The 19,047-nt window shown below is 41.1% G+C and overlaps 1 protein-coding gene across 1 annotated transcript in view; it reads right to left on the bottom strand.

Moving 5' to 3' along the window:
- LOC145392115 (neural-cadherin-like) overlaps nt 1-19,047 on the bottom strand; it is a 134,563-nt gene that overhangs the window by 86,346 nt on the left and 29,170 nt on the right. The window contains exon 4 of the mRNA XM_080266568.1: nt 93-233. Coding sequence (XP_080122694.1) covers nt 93-233 — 141 coding nt within the window. The remainder of the gene's footprint in view (nt 1-92; nt 234-19,047) is intronic.

Raw genomic sequence — 19,047 nt, 5'->3', positions numbered from 1 at the left:
CATATTAACTAAGATATCTGTTACACGAGTCTAGACAAGGACAGCAAACTATAATAACAGAAATACCAAAGAAAACTCCTTCATATACTTACACAATAAGAGGACGCACCACACCAGCACTGCCACCAGGGCCCCCATAGACAACTGGAGGGAGGAGTCAGCGCCCCCTCCAGCCACCGTCACCTCACAGTGCTCCCCAGAGTACCCCGGCCCACACACGCACACATACCCACCTGCAACCACATACACACACACACTGGCATTAAGTTCAGTTAGGTTCTTCTAAGGTTGGTCAATATATATATATATATATATATATATATATATATATATATATATATCAATGGAAAGGTCAATGTTGGGAATATCTTTAAGAGACAGGATAACATCAACTTGGGTGAGAGAGCAGACTAAAGTCAAAGATAATATAGAAGTTATAAAAGAACAGAAATGGAGGTGGGCAGGCCATACAGCAAGAATAAGGGATAACCGATGGAGCAAGAGGCTGACTGACTGGACACCAAGAGAATGTAAGCGTAGCAAAAAAAGGCCAGTTAGGAGATGGAGAGATGAGATAGAGAAATTTGCAGGGAAAACGTGGCAAACATTGACTCAGTCAAGGAATTCATGGAAAAGGTTGGGGGAGGCCTTTGTTCAGCAGTGGACTAGTTATAGCTGATAATGATGATGATATATATATATTTTTCCCTAGGAAGAAGGAACCAAAGGTCACAAGCCCGCAATAACTGTTCCTTCCAAGAGAAAAACAAAATACAAGAGACAGCCAAATTCAAGATCCGATCATTTCGAGATGCATGGACACACTGCGTTTGAAAGACTGGAGATCATAGGCAGCAGGAAATACAGACAGAGGAAGACAGTTCCAGTGTGACCTGCTGCATAAATGAAGGACTGGGAGTAACGGTTAACTCTTGAATTAGAGAGTTAGACAAAAAAGGGACTAGAGTTTGCTGCTAGACGGGTGCTACGCGCCTGTCGTAGAGGTGGAGGAAAGCAAGCAGACAGTTCAGAAGAGCAGTGACCACTGAAGCTGTGATAGAAAAGAGATAAAGATGCAACAGTGCGGGGAAGAGACGGAGGTTGAAGGGAGCCAGTAAGAGGAGGAGTGTTAATGAGACGAAAAGCCTTTGACTCAACCCTGTTTAGAAGAGCTGTATGTGGGGAGCCTCCCCACACATGAGAGTTGTACTCTACACAGGGGCAGATAAAACCCGTGTATAGAGTCAACAACTGTGCAAGGGTAAAGAAAGAACGGAGTCGGCTTAACACACCTTATCTCTTGGAAGCAGATTTTACAAGAGATGTAATATGATCTTCCCAAGATAAGTCCTGAGTGAATGAAACCCCATGCATGTTCAAGGATGATGCAGGATTAAGCTGAATATTATTAAACATTAGTGGGTACACCTGTGGAAGATTTTGTCGGGTTGATAGGTGTAAGAACTGAGTTTTTGATGCATTAAAAACAAGATTATTTTTACCCCAATCAGAGGTACGAGCCAAGTCAGACATAACAAGATTATTTTTACCCCAATCAGAGGTACAAGCCAAGTCAGACATTAGGTGTGCCATAGCCTCATGCCTTGTTTGTTGAAGTAACAGTTGAGATGGACGTTGTGGGAACCGAATGGGAAGGTGAACGGTTTAGTCATCAGCGTACGAGTGGATAGCGTTAGATGTACAGCTTACATAATTGATGAATAAAAGAAAGAGTTGGTGATAGGACAGAGCCCTGAGGAACTGTGTGTGTGTGTGTGTGTGTGTGTGTGTGTGTGTGTGTGTGTGTGTGTGTAATTCACCGGGTCGCCGGGACGATCAGGATCACATGATGAATGTGATTATCAGCTTTTTACCCTCCCGGAAGAGAGCTGAGAGCTCATGAGTCCGATCTAAGGGCAAAGCCTTAACCTTCACACACGTACATACCCATCCCCCTTGCTCAAGGGGATCAGTAACCACCTGCTACGTCAGTGAAACTTTTCGCATCCCGTTAAAGGAACGAACACACGTCGTTACCACTGAGCAGGCAAGCGGTGTGTGTGTGTGTGTGTGTGTGTGTGTGTGTGTGTGTGTGTGTGTGTGTGTGTGTGTGTGTGTGTGTGTGTGTGTGTGCAGAAACTTCAATTCACTCTGAAATAGTGTATGCAAATTGGCCACAAGAGATATATAAGTAGAGATATTATGTATTTTTGAACATTACATCTTCACACAACTGCCATATAGAAATGAAAGTGGATACCTTACATACACACAGGGCACGCAGAACTAGAGGACATCAGGGATAAAGTTGTTCTGAAGAATAAGGTACAGTATACAGAAAACCTATAGACAGAGCGTCCTATGTGCATTATAATTTAAATCATCACAGTAATGAAAAAAAAAAAATCCTCATGTGTATGTACTTGTTATCATACTGGATTTCATTTCCGGAACTTCAAAATGAAAACGACAAATGACTCTGAGAACGAGGAGCAGCTTAAATACTCAGTCAGTAAAATACTCAAGTGTCAATTACCCGTCCCCGCCCAGGAGAGGCTTGGAACGGGTAATGGTTTCACTCGGTTTATATATTTGTTTTTATTTGCTTCTTTGTCTGTCTATCTGCCTGTTAACAACTTTACGCAAAAACTACTTGGGCGATTTTGACAAAAATTACAGGATGATGGCTACGATCTTCTGATCACCTGCTTAAATTTGGGGCAAAACTGGGCCAAGGCCCAGGCTGTAAAAAAAAAAAAAAAAAAAAAAAAAAAAAAAAAAAATGGGGATTTTTTTTTTTTTTTTCACCATAACTCCTTTCAAATTCTTCATATCGACATTAATCCAAAACCAAAAGGTGCACTATCTCTAATCTGCATCCTATAACATGCCTCATTACATCAAAGGGGTCACCCCCCACTGAGCTGTAGGGGGGTCAATGTCAGGTGGGTCGGGCCTAAAATCTATTGTGGTAGTTTTAAGCTGTGAACAGACCAGATATTCATCTTTGATGTCATTCATGAGTACAAACAAACACAAGTAGCTGTGCACCAGAGCTCACAACGGTTGACTCATCCAACTGTACTGCGAACATCGCAGTAGAAGTCAATTTAATCTCCTGTATTACTTGTTTCAAGATATCAACAGATATTTCAAAATACTGTGACTCACTGTGTCGTTTGATAAGGAAATCTGTTGAATCTTATGTGCACTTGATTCTCCAAGAACATGCTTAACCATCTTTACAGCACACGGCTTAAAGAAATTTTTACCAATCGTGTGGGCCTTTTTTTTCCTTGCTATTTCAAGGGAAACCTCATACGATGCCTCTGATACACTAAGATCTGTCGTTGGGAAGCACCACTCCCATCCAGTGTCTGTTTTCCCAAACTCTCTTCATGGCACTTGCAGAAACTGGGGCTTTCACCGCATGCTGAGGATGGATTGTCGTCAGATGCCTCAGCCTACCAAGCCTCATAGAATCATTCCCCAGCATTTTGAACCACACCACAGACTGAGATTTCTCGATACTATCAGCGAGGCTTGATGTAAACCCGCAGTTAATGTATTCATTATTGTACTTCCGCTTCTTAGCAACACTGGCTGCCATGACAATTCTATATAATACAAGAAAGCACTCACAGAGTACATACCTCCGCCAACGCCATTGCAGGATCCGGATCCAGATCCAGATCAGCCCCAAAATTTATTAATTTATTTCTTGAAGCATAGCTCACCCTTCCATAAAATTTAATTGAAATTCATTGAGAATCTTTGGAAACATTGTGGAGATAAACAAACAAACGGACAAACATGGGTGAATACATAACCTCCTCCAACTTCGTTGACGGAGGTAAAAAGCCAAACAGGAAAAAACAGAAGAATAACAAAGTTAAAAATTATGTAGCCACTTGCACCAAAGTGAATTAATTCACAACACTGATTTAAAATTAATGTCGAAAAAAAAGAAAAAAGACTTTCATCGACTAGCAAGATTTAATCTTAACTTCACTCAAGTGAATTAAATTTTATGCAGTAGGACAGGGGTGGGGAACGTCCGGCCTCCGGGCCGTATAAGGCCAGCAGGACCATTTGATCAGGCCCGCGAGGCAATTCATAAATGCAATTTCATAAACTCATGAACGAATATATATATATATATATAAATATATATATATATATATATATATATATATATATATATATATATAATGTACTGGGCTATAGTTGATTTTAAGTTGATAATTTTGTATGGTCTTCGAATGATGTTAATAATATCCTAATAGCCCTCAGTATGAGAAAAGTTCCCCACCCCTGCAGAAGCTGGTCACTGGTTTTCAGTATTTGATTTTTTTTTTTTTTTTTAATAATAATGAATTCATTTGTTCGAAATGTTTATGTTTCTAATAAGTTGGCATAAGTTTCATTAAAAAAACTTCCGAGTTCATCATCATCATCATCACATTCATCATCATCATCATCATCATCATCCGGATCTCCGTTCCCACCCTAGGGCAGGGTGAGTGGTAGCAATGTCCAGACAGCCCAAATTTGCCCAATCCAATGGGCCACGTCTCCATTCACTCATCATTCAAGCCCCCGGAATCTTGGCCCTATTGGATACGCAAAAAATATTCATCACGTTCTGTAGCTTCACATAAAGTATCCGATTGAGTCCATCCGGATGGTGCCATGTTAAAAAAGGGTGCCAGATCCCTGATCAAGCACTTCTCACGACATTCATCCAGCCTGCTCTATCTCTTGTCGTTCCCTAGCCTCACCGACTTCCAAACCTCTCTTCCTAACACACTCATCCACCACATCTCTCCACATTGTCTTTGGCCTACCTTTTATGTGTCCAACTTTGGGCATAGGCTTCACAGCCTGCTATCAAGGCCCAGTAGTCCTCCTACATACCATACATCTCTACATGTCACCAATTCGGCGCTAACACCCACCGTCCATATTAAATACATGCTAGGGCAATCTCATACAGGACTGGCGTATTGGTATTAGCGGGGGTATTTTTACGACATGTTGGCGGGTCTTCTGGTAGATCAATAAAGCCTGATTTAATGAAATTCAAATCCTTAAACTGTTCCCTGCCCCAGCGGGAATTTGAACCTGGGTCCATTAGGACTGCAAGCCACCTCTCTACCGATTCAACCACCTTGCCCCCTCCTGCCTTCGAATTCGCTCAGATATACCTTTTTCACTACTCTATTGTTATCCATTCTCTCCACATGACCATACCATCTCATTTCACTCTCTTCGATTCTGGTGTCCACCGACTTCCTCTTTAATGAATCACATTATTTTGTATCCTAACCACCCTCTGAACGCCACATACATTCTTCTGCAGTCCCATCTCCACTGCTCTTACTCTTGACTTTTCATTTTCATGCCACACTATAGTCTCACATCCATATTTTAAAGTTGGCATTAACACTCCTTCATGTAAGCCTCGCGCAGCTGCAACACTAAAGCTTCTGTTTCTTATCCAGGCCTTCATTGCAGTAGCTCCCTTTCTTCCTTGTGTCACTCTACTTTCAACTTCTTTTTTTACATTTTCCTCTCTTTTCTATCACTGTACCCAGGTACTTGAACTCTCTCACCAATGCCAGTCTCTCTATTCTCTCTCAGTAACTATCACTTTACTCCTTTCTGCTATCCTATACTCCTTTTTACTCTCAAGGCACGACACTTACAGACAGCAAAACTCTGCACTAGCCTACCAAATTCTTGTCTGGTACTTGCATGCAGTGCTGCATCATCAGCATATAACAAATCTGAGATATTCCATCCATCACCATTCATTACCAATGCCATCCCTCTCTCTATTGTGTTTTTACTTCTCTCATCACCTCATCCATATATATATATTGAACAACCATGGGGACATTGCACAACCTTGTCGCAAGCCCACACCGATCGTGAACCATTCACTAAGATGCCCATTAACTCTTACACATGCCTCATTACCATCATAATAACTCCTGACAGCACCTAGCAGCTTACCATCTACACGGTACATGCACAAAACTTTCCACAATCCCTCTCTGTCCACTTTGTCGTATGCTTTTTCTTGATCCATGAATGCCATAAACATCTTATGGTCCTTCTCACAAACCTTCTCTGCTATATGTATCACTGCAAATGTTTGATCCACACATCCTCTGCCACTCATACAGCCACCCTGTTCATCATTCACTAGGATTTCTGAGATCTCTCTTACATTATAATAATTCTTCCACATACCTTCCCAACCACACTCAGTAAACTTATGCCACGTTAATTCTTGCACTCACTTTGCTCACCTTCATTTTTGTACAAGGGTACAATCACACCCTATCTCCATTCTGCAGGCACAGTTTCACTCATCCATGCCTTCTTACATATCTCCAACAAGCACTTCATTCCACTCTCTCCACTACACTTAAGCGCCTCTGCATACACCTCATCAACCCCAGTTGCTTTCCCATTTTCAGTCGGTTCACAGCCCTGTTCCCCTGTGCGAGTGTCACGTCTCCTGGCACAGCATTCCTTCTCTGCACACCCACAGAACCAATTATGCTTACAGCTGCTCTGCTCTCTCAATTCCCATTCATCAGGCTTTCAAAATATTCCCTCCATCTTGTCCTTAATTTATCCCCATGGGTTAATAATCTACCACCTACATCCTTCACACCATCACATTTCTTTCTGCTTTCACTTCCATTTCCGCACCTCTTTCCAGAATATCTTCCTATTATCAGAGTAGTTTGTATTCATGTTTCTTCCTAGATCATCATTTACCTCCTTCTATTTCCTCTTCACTAGTCTCTTTACGTGCTTTTTGCTCTAAATATATTCAGTTCTTATTTCAACTGAACCCGTGTCCTGTAACCACTTTAGCCACATCTTCCTCTTTTCCTCCACTGCTCTCTTAACTTCCTCATCCCACCAGGCTGTACCTTTCTTCTTTGTTGTGACTCTTGCCACACCATACACTGCTTTAGCATTCCTAACTAAGCAATCCCTATATGCATTCCACAAGCTGTCCAAATCCATTTCATTCTAAGTCACTGATTCTAACTCCTCCTCTACTTTGACCCTGCAATCATCTGCCATTTCTTTGATCCTCAGCTTCTCAACTTTCAGTCTTTCTCCCTGACTGCTCCTCTCTCTCATGATCTACTTCACTCCTCTTAGTTTAATCTTGCATACCAAAATTATATGATCTGACAGACCTCCACATCGTCCTCTCACGGCTCTCGCGACAGCAACCATTCCCATCATCGACCTCTCTACGAGCACGTAATCAATCAAGCTTCTTTCAACACGATCCCCGTTCCCTCTTTACCATGTATATTTATGTGCATTTTTGTGTCTGAAATACGAGTTACAAATGTACAACCTTCTCTGCTGACACATATCCTTTAGTTGCTTCCCATTATCATTTTCTCCTGGTTCTCCATAACAACCCATTATGTCATCCTCAGGACCAGTGCCTAGTCTTCTAGTCATATCCCCCATTACGATCACTTTATATCTCCTGGACATTTCTCCCACTACTTCATCCAGCTCATCCCAAAACCTGTCTTTCTCTCTCTCACTCCTGTCCTCACACGGTGCATATGCTACAATCACCGCCACTTTCACCTCCTCAAACTTGAACTTGACATACATACACCTCTAGCTGACACATTTGTGGTCTCTCATTCCACTCTGCCGCACCTCATTCATCAACAAAGCAACTCCATCCTTGGATCTTCCTCGCCCATTCATGCCCTATCTTACACATTTCACACCCTCCCACTCCTCAACTTCACACCCTTTCATCTTCGTTTCACACAATGCCATCACGGAATATCTTGCACTCCTGAACATATTCACCTCTCCCACCCTCTTGCTTTCCTCATTCACACCTCTCACATTCCACATGGCCATGTGAGTCTGTCCATTTGGTTGGGGCCCTGGGCAGGTATTGGGCACTCCGAGGCTATCTGAAACAAGTGCCATGATCAAGTGATTTTGGATAGGGGAATCTGGGGGCAACTTAACCCTGCCAGAAACCCCGATTATATGGTTGACTCCCAGCATAGTAAATGGTTTCCTGGGTACAGGAAACCATTTGGTTTGTCACTCAGTGCTGAGATCTTACGGCATCTCTACAATGAGTGAGTGGATGATGGGCGTCCCCCACCTACCACTTCCAAGTAAAAAATGTAAATGTTACCACTAGCACAACCGGAGCAAAATTCGTCTGCATAATAGTAACTATTAAATTCTTAGAATTCTCTGCTTGTGATAGCTAGGTTCTGTTGTCGCCTTTATTTATGCATAGATTATATACGGTTACACTATAAGAAAACCATGTGAATAGTCGTGCGAAATTGATAAATGCAGCATTACACTTTGAATAATCATATTTAATGATTACCGTATCATTTTCACACTGTCACAAATTGGGTAGTTACTAGCAAATGTTGATGAAAAAAAAAAAAATAGGCAAAAAGTTGTCAAACGCAACAAAGAAAAAATAAGATACCACATTTGAATGTATAATCATCCAAACACATTGATAATTACCAGGAAGTAGCAAAAAACAATTACTGTTTCAATCTGTAGCCGAATCTCCCCTTTATTAAAAATTTACATTGTCATAAATTTTAAGTCAGAGGTGCTAAATCTGTACTGAAATCAGGTTTGGTGAATGCCAGTTGATTTAACTTCAACGTAACACAGTGATTATTTTTTTTCAGCACTGACTTTAATTCAGACTGTTTGATGAATGAAAATTAGTTGAATTTCGCCATTTATTTCATATCAATGCTGTATTTTTGGAAGCAACTAGCCACTGATAATAAACAAAAACAAATGAATGAATGAAAAAATGAACAGAAATGAGCTTACAAAGAGAAAATGTGAGAACAATATCAAAGGTATAGGTAAGATAGTAAGACCACCTGTGAGCTGGGAAGGAAGAGTGAAGGATAACATAAAATATTAAAGTACATCTGTATCTAAGTATATGTATAGGTAGATAGAAAAAATATAAGTAAATTTCACAATACTTCTATAAATTAAATATCTCGCAAGTAACATTAGAATGTCGTACAGAAAAAAGTAGATATTTTTCACAAACTTACATATATAGGCACCAAATGGGGTGGCGGCCGAGAGAGAGGTTTCGACAGGGAGCGAGGGAGACACACTTGCATCCTGTAAACAGTCCAGGGACTGCTGAAAAAATCCCTTCTGTAGAGACGAATAGAACTTTATGTATGATCTGCTCGACAAGAAGTTCACTCATGCATATTAGGGCCTACATACAGCTTGTTGCCATGTAGCCATATTTTTTCTTGTCCACCCATTGGTCCAGCAGAGTCGAAACGTATCAAGTATACACTGGAGTGAGAGGGGTCAAGGCGACGAGCTCAAACACGTGGCCTCCTCACCCAAGTGTAAGGCAGACACGCTATGATATGCTACTAACACTAACCTTCCGTGGCCCAGTTATGACCCTGCTGCGGACCCCCTGGGAGCCAAGGCTCCCAGTTTAAGAACCAGTGGGCTAGATGGTCTGTGTAGGTAGGAGCATATGATGTATGTTGACGTTTAGGAAAGTTTCAGTAATGACAGGTGCTTGCATGGTAGAGGCAGGTTTCAGCTCAACAGGGGTGGAAAAACTAGGTTAGGAATACGGTTAGGCACGTTTTTGATAGTGACAGAGAGGTGGAAAGAACATTTAATGACATAGTTGCTAACAGTCCAATCCTGGAGAATAATGATGGTAGACTAAGTGAGGTTGAGGCCACATCACCAGGCATTCCAGGTAGACATGACCTCACCTCAAGTACAAGAAGACAATCAATGGATTCCTGGGGAGGGAGGAGACCTCAAATTAGGAATTCCTAGGGATGTTGGAAGCTTTACTGAGGATTTTAACAATTAAACAGGAGTAATGTTATTGTCTCACATTCTTATTAGCTCCAGTTATACTTATGAATGCTGTGGATATGATGGCGTGAAGTATTTTTACAAAAATTGATGACTTAATTACTTGTGCAACTGCAAAAAAATCCAGACATAATAATGATTACTGGGTCTCGATGAAGCTCTCGTGACAAATACCTTAATAACGAAGTATCGATACAGATCTATAAAATATTTGAAAAATCGCTACAAAACTGTAGACAATTTGAAAAATTGCGACAACATAAAACCGGCAGGGGAGTTCCTCGATACATTAAAAACCACATTAATGCAGTACATGTTAGTAAATTCCATACTGAGACATACAATTCCTTGTACATCAAAGATTTCACAGAGTGTAATAAACTATTTCTTTTTAGTATACTATACAAACCACACAAGTTAGATGAAGAAAACGATAGATTAGTATACGACGAAAAAGATGTAGTCATAGAAATCAAGTATGGCATTATTTTAGAGGACTCCAATCATTCAAATATTGGATGGAAAATTTAGTGGCCAGACAAAGAAGGGAACAGTTTCTTAGACGTGGTACACGAAGCATTTTTATGTCAGGCAAAAAATACACCAACGCATGGTAATAATATACTCGACCTTGCCCTTGCGACATACTCTGATCTAATTAATGTGTGATGTTGGTGAAAATTTTAGCAACAGCGATCATAATATTAACAGACTTCAAATTGACATAAATTGAAAGGCCATTATAAAGAGCCTCTACATTCCCAACTTTACAAAAGTTTTACTGTAACTTCAGAAATATGGGAAACGAATTTGTCAATACTAATTGGATTAAGTTGCTACGGATGGATGACGTCGAAGTTGTGTATGTAATATTCACTGATCAACTGATGTCTGTCGAACGAAAATTATACCAAGAATTACCAGAAGAAGTGATCACATTAATAAACCACCCTAGATGTCGAAGAATATTGACAAAATCATCATTCACAAAAGAAACCCAAATAAATAAATTGAAAATCACCATGACAGTACCGAATATTTTCAATTACTGAAGCAATGTATGAAAACGAACCGGAAAGCTAAACGAGAGTATGAGGTAAAAATTTCTCGTGGAACAAAGTCAAACCCATATCTTTTTTAATTATGTAAGAAGTTAGAAAAATGTAAAAGGTAGCATAAGCCCTCTGTTAACTTGAACGGCGATATTGTTCATGATAACTAAACATTAGTAACAATACTGAACGATTCCTTTCATGGTGTTTTCACAAAAGAAAATAGCATAATCATTCCCATCCCACAAGCGGTTTTCTTGGGACCAGATGATAATAAATGAAATGGGAGCAGGCTTTAGCACTGGCCGATCAGGGCAGCACTCGCGAGGAGGTTGGGAATGTTGGTGATAGGGAGACCTGGAGCTCACGCTTCATTAGCATCAGAAATATCCTGTCAATCCCCCTTTGCTGACCTTTCAGTGTGATATCAAGACACAGATTAGGCCAGCATAATCTCCCAAACACTTTTTTCTACCTATCTCATGCATTATTCTACATGCGGTTTACATATCACACAACATACCCCAAACCCCACTACGTCACAGGAGTTGACGCCTGAGGCTTGGCGTGGCATAGGTTCTGCCGGCATAGTTTTTCGGACCACGATGGGATAGGGCTCGGATGTGTGCCGGAGGGTGCAGGGCTTTGCGGTTCCAAGGGTGCAGCTTCCGTCCAGTAGAGAAGGGACTGAACCTGCGAGTAGCGCATCTGGAGGCTGTCCTATCAGTGGGTGCAAAATGGTGGGACAGTTACAATGCCATGGCGCACTCAGAGGGTGTCTGTACCTGACAAGAGGCTCCGAGGCCATTGCCATAGCCAGTGGCCACGGCTGGTGGGCAGTGGAGCCTAGGTCCCCTGCCTGGACGTGGAATTGTGAAGGTAGGCAGGCCCTGAGATCTGACTCTACTTTATTTAGTTTTTTTTTTTTTTTTCTTTTCAAAGAACAGAATAGAGTAAGTAAAAACAAAGAAATGAAAAAAATAATCCATACACCAGATTACCGGCGTCCTCCATTCATTGAAAAATCTGTAACTTTGGACTTAAACAGCTGTAGGTTGAGATTTAGGGGGAAACAACTCCGGGGAAGCGAGTTCCAGAGAGATGCAGTTCGGGGAATAAAGGAAGTCTGATAGGCAGAAATTCTATGTTATGACAGTGTGACATTCCAGTCATTAGCGCTAACAGATGCCCGTGCAGCACGAGGGAAGGCATGGAGGGGTGGCACAATGGACGCAACTTCTGATAATAATGTAAAAAATTGTAAAATAATGAAAGAGAGGCAACATTCCTTCTTACTTTTAGGGGGGATAGTTTATTTGCAATAGCAGGGTTATTAATAATTCCAACAGCTTTATTCTGAGTTTTGTCTAGTTGTTTTAATGCACCCTCTCCTTTACAGATTTGTGCGAAAAAAAAAAAATAAAGTAAGTCTGAGGAAATTAGATCACCCAAGGTGATCAGAGTGGCATTAAGGAATGTGGGTAGACTGAAGGGTAGAGCGAGTGAAGTAACAGCGACACTTAGTAGGAGGTGGGTGGATTTTGACTGCGTGCATGCAAGAAGTTAAATATAGGGGAAGATCAACCAGAATACTGCCAGGAAGGACTGAAGATATACGTTATTTTGGCAGGGAAGTGTAGATGGACAAGGTGGTGTGGGTATGTTGGCTGAGGAATCATGTGTGAAATATGCCATGAATGAAATGAGAGTGGATGACAGGTTTTGAGCTGTGATCTTAAAGTTCGGTAAACTCATGATTTAATTTACATCGGCATATGCTCCACAGGCTGGCTTGGATGGTGTAGGAAACGATAGATCCTGGAATGACTTGATATGTGCAGTTAGTGATGTATGAGATTGTAGTCTTGGATGGTGTAGGAAACGATAGATCCTGGAATGACTTGATATGTGCAGTTATTGAGTGATGTATGAGATTGTAGTTTTGGGAGGGGACTTGAATATGTGGGTGAGGCAGCCCAAGGATACAAGTATGATGGGGTACATGGAGGATGCACATACTGTAGGGTATGAGTAGTGTTGAAGGAGAAAGGATACTCAAATGTGGGGAGGCAATTAACATGACTGCGTGTAACACGCATTTTAGGAAAAGACAAAGTAGGTCTAGGGAATATAGCAGGCAAATAGACTACTTCCTGGTCAGAAGGGCTGATGGGAGGTTGGTGAGGGATGCTAAGTGACAGGGAGCAATGAGTGTGTAGCAATACAAATTACTGCTAAGTGACATGGTGCTTAATTTAAGAGGCAGGTGGTAAAGAAGCGGACCTACACACCTAGGAGGAATGTATGGAAGTTGAAAATCCAAGCAGTAAAGGATAGCTTCTACAGCGAGATGAGTAGAGTCGTGACAATAGTTGAACAGGGAGCTGCTGAAAAAAGTTTTAACGAACATTACAGAGCTCTCAAGAACAATATCCTGAGGGTTACTGATTCACTATTTGGATGGACAATGGGCCCAGCAAGACATAAGGCAACATGGTGGTGGGACGAGCGTGTAGAAGCCGCAGTTAAGGCGTAAAGAAGATTTTTCTGGGAGTGGAAACGGGATGGTAACTGAAAGAAAAACTTAGGTACCAAGCATATGACTGTAAAGGAGGTATACAGGATAAAATCGGAGCATGAGACTTTTAGTGGATAACTTCATTAGTGCTGAAACAAAGAATATGATATTTAAGGTGGCAAATCAGATGAGGAGGGAAAACAGGGATATCATAGGTGAACACTGTGTGCAGAATGGTGAAGGAAAGGTATTGGTGGACAGCGGGGATATTAAAGATGCCTGGAGAATGCATTATAATCGGCTGCTGAGCGAGGAGTCTGACTGGACTGGGGAAGGTTTGGAGTCAGTGGATCCAGTGTCTGGTCCTGGCCTTTGATTGATGCTGCTTCTCTGAGAAAGGCAATAGTCAGGATGCAGTTGGGGAAGGCGGCAGTTGTGACTGGATTGACTGCTGATATGATGAAGGCCTCAGGAGATATACGCGTGGCTTTAGTTACTAGACAGCACTATAACTGGTTGCTGGGTTTAGAGTTTAACTGGACCAGGAAAGGTTTGGAGTCAGTAGCTTCAGTGCTTGGCTCTTGGCCCTTGATTGATGCTGGTATTGTGAGGTAGGTAATAGGCAGGATTCAGTTGGGGAGTGCGATAGGTGTGTCTGGATTGATTGCTGAAATCCTGAAGGCCTCAGGAGATAGAGGAGTGGCTTTAGTTACTGATTAGATAAATGCAATTATAAGTGTGTTGTTCCAGATGACTGGCTGAAGATTGTAAATGCATGCAAGGGATGGGTGTTGCCCTGGAAACAGGATATTATAGAGGCACAGAATTTTTCGGCCACATAATGAAGGTAATAAAGAGAGAGGGTTCCAGAAGGTATGATTTGGGAAAGAGTGAATAATGATGAGATTCAGTTTAGGTTTATGCAAAGCAAAGGGACAACTGCTGTCGTATTCATTGTCCGACAATTTAAGAAAAAATATATAGGACAGAAAAGGGAGCAGAATTTTGTTTTGCTGATTTGGGGAAGGCCTTTGACAGAATCCCTAGGGAGGTGAAGTTGGCAATGAGAAAACATAAGATCGAGGAGTGGCTGATCAGCGTCGTTATGGCTATGTGCTCGTATGTAAATGCTCACGCGCAGGTGAGAGTATATGGTGATTTGAGTAATGAGCTTTCTGTGATTGTTGGCGAGCATCAAGGGTCGGTCTTGAACCCCTTATTATTTGTCATGGTGCTTGAAGTTCTGTCACGTAACTTCAGAAACGGATCACCATGGGAGATATAGTACACCAATGACTTGGTGATGAATTCAGAAAATGTAAAGGAGGCGAAGGAAAGGTTTCAGAAATGGAGATACGGAATAAGGCACTAGAATTTGAGAGTTCATGCGGATAAAATCAAAGTGCTGGTGGCGATACTGTCAAAGCATAGAGACAGTGGCCATGTGCTGTTTTCCACAAGGCTGTGGGAGGTAACTCCATCGTGTGCCGTATCTGTAATGACTGGGTGCATAAGAGATGTAGTAGTATTAGAGGCAGACTACGAAATAATGCTGATATCATGTGTGCCGTGTGTCAGGGAGACCATGAAGAGTTTGTCAAGAGTGAAGGGTTTGATCTTGCTGATGAGTTTCTTGAGTGTGTGGAAGAGTTTTGTTATTTGGGGGACATGTTATGTGCTGGAAGTGGGGCTAGAGTAAGGAGTGATTAGAGGAAGTTCTTGGAGCTGTTTCCTTTCCTGTAACTGGGAGGGCTTTCCCTTCGTGCTAAGGGACCTTTGTATGCGGCATGTGTTATGGGTACAATGCTGAATGGCAGTTAGACCTGGACAGTAAATGAAGAGGATATTCCTGGGTTCAAACGTACAGAAACGACAGTGATTATAAAGATGTGTAGTGCATCCTTGAATATGAGGCCTGAGGAAGCTAGGTTTATGACTGAAGGGTTAAGGAGAAGGATGGGACCGGACTGTATTGGTGTTGTGAGGAGGAGGGGTAGATTGAGATAGTTTGAACATGTGGAGAGGACGGAGGATGATAATTGGGTCAGGAAAGTGAGAAGTGTGAACATCGGGGAAGGGCTGTGAGAGGCAGACCGATAAAGACCTGGGACGAGGTCATAGAGTGTGACCTCCGGGAGAAGAGATTGAATAAGGAGGCTGACAGAGCTCCAGCAGCGTGGACAGCCGCCATTAGGGGATCAAAGCCGCCACATGCATGCATGTTGGAGCCTTTATATTCGATATGATATGAGTGAATTAAGTGACAGGACATGATGTATTACAGTTTTCTTAATGAAAATCTACCCAAGCAAATCAGATGATCCAGAACATATTCCTCCCCGCTGATTGCGCTAATGTTACTGATAGTTAACCTTTCCCATAACGTAAATATTCGATAAATTACTAACTGAATGTAGAGTGGCTAATCAATGCAAGTTTGCAAATATTATCACCGGTGTTTTACAAAGACAACAAAAACCACGTCATAATTGTTGTTTACTTAGCCTACCATCAACAATACGCAAAACTTTGGATATGTATTAGAGATAAAACAGCCTAATTCCTTAACAAGCATAATCATACAACAGACAATTAGCACAATTTCGTAATAAGTGTTCATGTCTAACGAATTTGCTTGATTTTTTCCAAACTTACGATATCTTGGACTCAAAACTATCGTCGGATATCATCTACCTAAGTTTCCAAGAAGAGTTTGATAAGAACTTCCATCCAACACTACAAGAGAAACTAACATCCCACGCTCTCCCTAATAAATTATGTTCGTGGATTGGTGACTGGCTAATGAATCGCTGCTAGTTGGTAGTGATAAACGGCGAATCATCAGACTGGCTACAAGTAACAAGTCTTGATCCTTAAGGGTCAGTTCCATGACCAGTTCTTCTCACTATTTATATTAGTAATCTAGAAGATGGACTCGTTTCTAAAGTGGTAAAGTTTATAGATGACACGCAGATTGCAGGCAGAGTAATTATGAAAGCGAATTTTGAATATATGCAAAATGACCTGAATAATTTAATAAAGGAGTGAGGGAAAGTCAAATGATATGTAATGTAGATAAATGTATGGTACCGCACTTTAGCAAACATTAAATTTGCAGGCACGCACTTCAGTGATGTGTTGGGGGAATGCGTTCCTCCTGTTTTTGAGAGACCTATGATTCCTTACAGTAAAAGGACAATGTTTATCGCCAACATAGATGCAGTGAATATCATATTGCAGTTGCACTTCCCTACATTAAAGTTTTATAACTAAAAAAAGTAAAATAAATGCACATTTATATATTCATTATTACGTAAGTGTATCATGGGGTAATTCTACATGGAATCACGTCCCTCCTTCTTCAGCGGGCTGGATCCAGTCCGGAATGGAATACCGCAAATTCGACACCCCACTGACGAAAGCAAAAGAACGAGGAAGATTAAGGAGTTATTATCAGTAACGAACTCAAAACCTTAAGACAGTGTATAGCAGCCAGTAACAAGACAAAGTGCTCGACCTAATCGTAAGGAACTTCGATCATCAAAAGTCCAGTGACATTTCTAAGGCTAATAAATCATGCCATTAATAAGACCAAACATAGAACACTTACATGGACGAAGATAAACTCGAGAGTGCATTGCAGAGCGATATTTACCTATGAAGTGCCACTAGAGAAACTATAAATTACATATTATCAAAAAAAAAAAAAAAAAAAGCTTTAATACAAGTACTGAAAATTATTGGTATGGTATACGCTGTTAGATATGCTAATATGTTCGAATGCAAAATGATACAGTGACTAGAAACTGTGGAATGAAAGACAAATGAGATGCAACACTAATATATGGAAAATTACTTAAATATTCGCATAGCGTTAGAAGGGAATAATTTACCAGCAACGGTAGTTACCGCAAAAATTATTGGTGTGTTTAAAATTAGGGTAGACAAACATTTCGAGGCTGTAGGCTTATGTCTACCTGGATGTTGTTTATTTCCAGGTTAGTGTGTGGTGACGACAGTGAGACGTTTGCTTAATAACGAGAACACCCGGCCACTGTGTATGCTCCTACATCTTCAGATCTGTACATCAGAGATAACATAGTTCATAGTTATACGTCTACCGCTGTTAGTATAAAAATATACAAATACCCATGCTTGTTTTTCTAACAAGATCATTTAAAATATATTGTCTTGTCTGTTTTACCGGATTGTATGATGGGTGGGGTGGGGGAGAGCCATCCTCTCTTCTGTCTTTTTATCTTACACTTATATATATATATATATATATATATATATATATATATATATATATATATATATATATATGTATACTGTATATTTGTTCAAGGCACGCTGCAGTGGACTAATAAACCTCCTGTTATCTACATTTTTCATGGACTACTGTGTACACTCTCTCTCTCAGTTCTCGTTATTTCCTTAATCGTATTCATTGTTTGCCTTCTTCAGTTCTTTTTTTTTTCTTTTCATTCCTGGTTTGCATGTTTCATCATTGTCCGTTTTCTCTTCCCTGTCACCATTACCTGTCTTCCCACTTCCCCTTCCCTCCGCTCAGTTATACTATTACGTTCCCGTCCCACACTGCCTCAGGCTCCAACAGCAGCAGTCCAGTAGAGGAACGTCGCTGCCCCGTGAGTTATTCTTCCTATGGTCAGACTTTCGGTGTGCAACAACAAGATCGGCTCAGGCATGGTAAATACACACTGTTTTCTCAAGTTCTCGGCCTTTATTCACCAAATAATTGCACTTAATGCTTGTCAACTACACTTCACTGTTTTCAAAAGTACCAGAGCCATACAACCTTCTCTAGGCTGCAGTGACACTGAACTGGCACTGAACTGCACTGAAACTAAAACTGAAATGAAACTGACTCCACTAGGCTCTTCCACCTCCTTAAATACCCTTGCATTTCACTTGAATCTTCTAGTTTAGACTAGCACCTACACTTACCAAATTGGAGACATTATAAACAAGCCAGAGTTTTCTGACATTACATAACATTCTAAATGTTTTAGCATACAAACTGAAATAAAATTACATAATATAACGAACAATCACAGAAATAAAATATTATGGAGAAAAGAAGCATAAAATTTAATGCATAACTTTACAAAAATACCTCTACTCACAAATAGTAGGCTATCTGGCAACTCTCACTCTATCTGTCTATCTGTCTTATCTATTGCCAGACGCCTTAATCCCGTAAGAGGTGGCCACAAACAAATCCACCTCCATGTTGCCCTGTCCACGACCATTTCAGTGCCCTGCTCCCAGCTCACATTCCCATCTCTCATATGCCTCTCCTCTCCATCCCTACAAGAGATTAACTCGTTCGTTCGTTCGTTCAAAGATTTCCTGCAACTTTATTGCAGGCCGGGCCATACATTAGCCCGGTCAGTGGGGTATGGGCTGATTAAAATTAGTAAGTGGGGAGGACAGGACCTAGGGATTGCCTAGCACACACGTCCTGTCTCCTGGCGGGCTTTGTGGTGTGTGTGAGATTAACTCTCACTCGTT

Source organism: Coenobita brevimanus, chromosome 21 (assembly GCF_032717465.1).
Source record: "Coenobita brevimanus isolate Jiangsu-jjx chromosome 21, ASM3271746v2, whole genome shotgun sequence".
NCBI lineage: Eukaryota > Metazoa > Arthropoda > Malacostraca > Decapoda > Coenobitidae > Coenobita > Coenobita brevimanus.
This window is presented reverse-complemented; position numbering and strand designations above follow the sequence as displayed.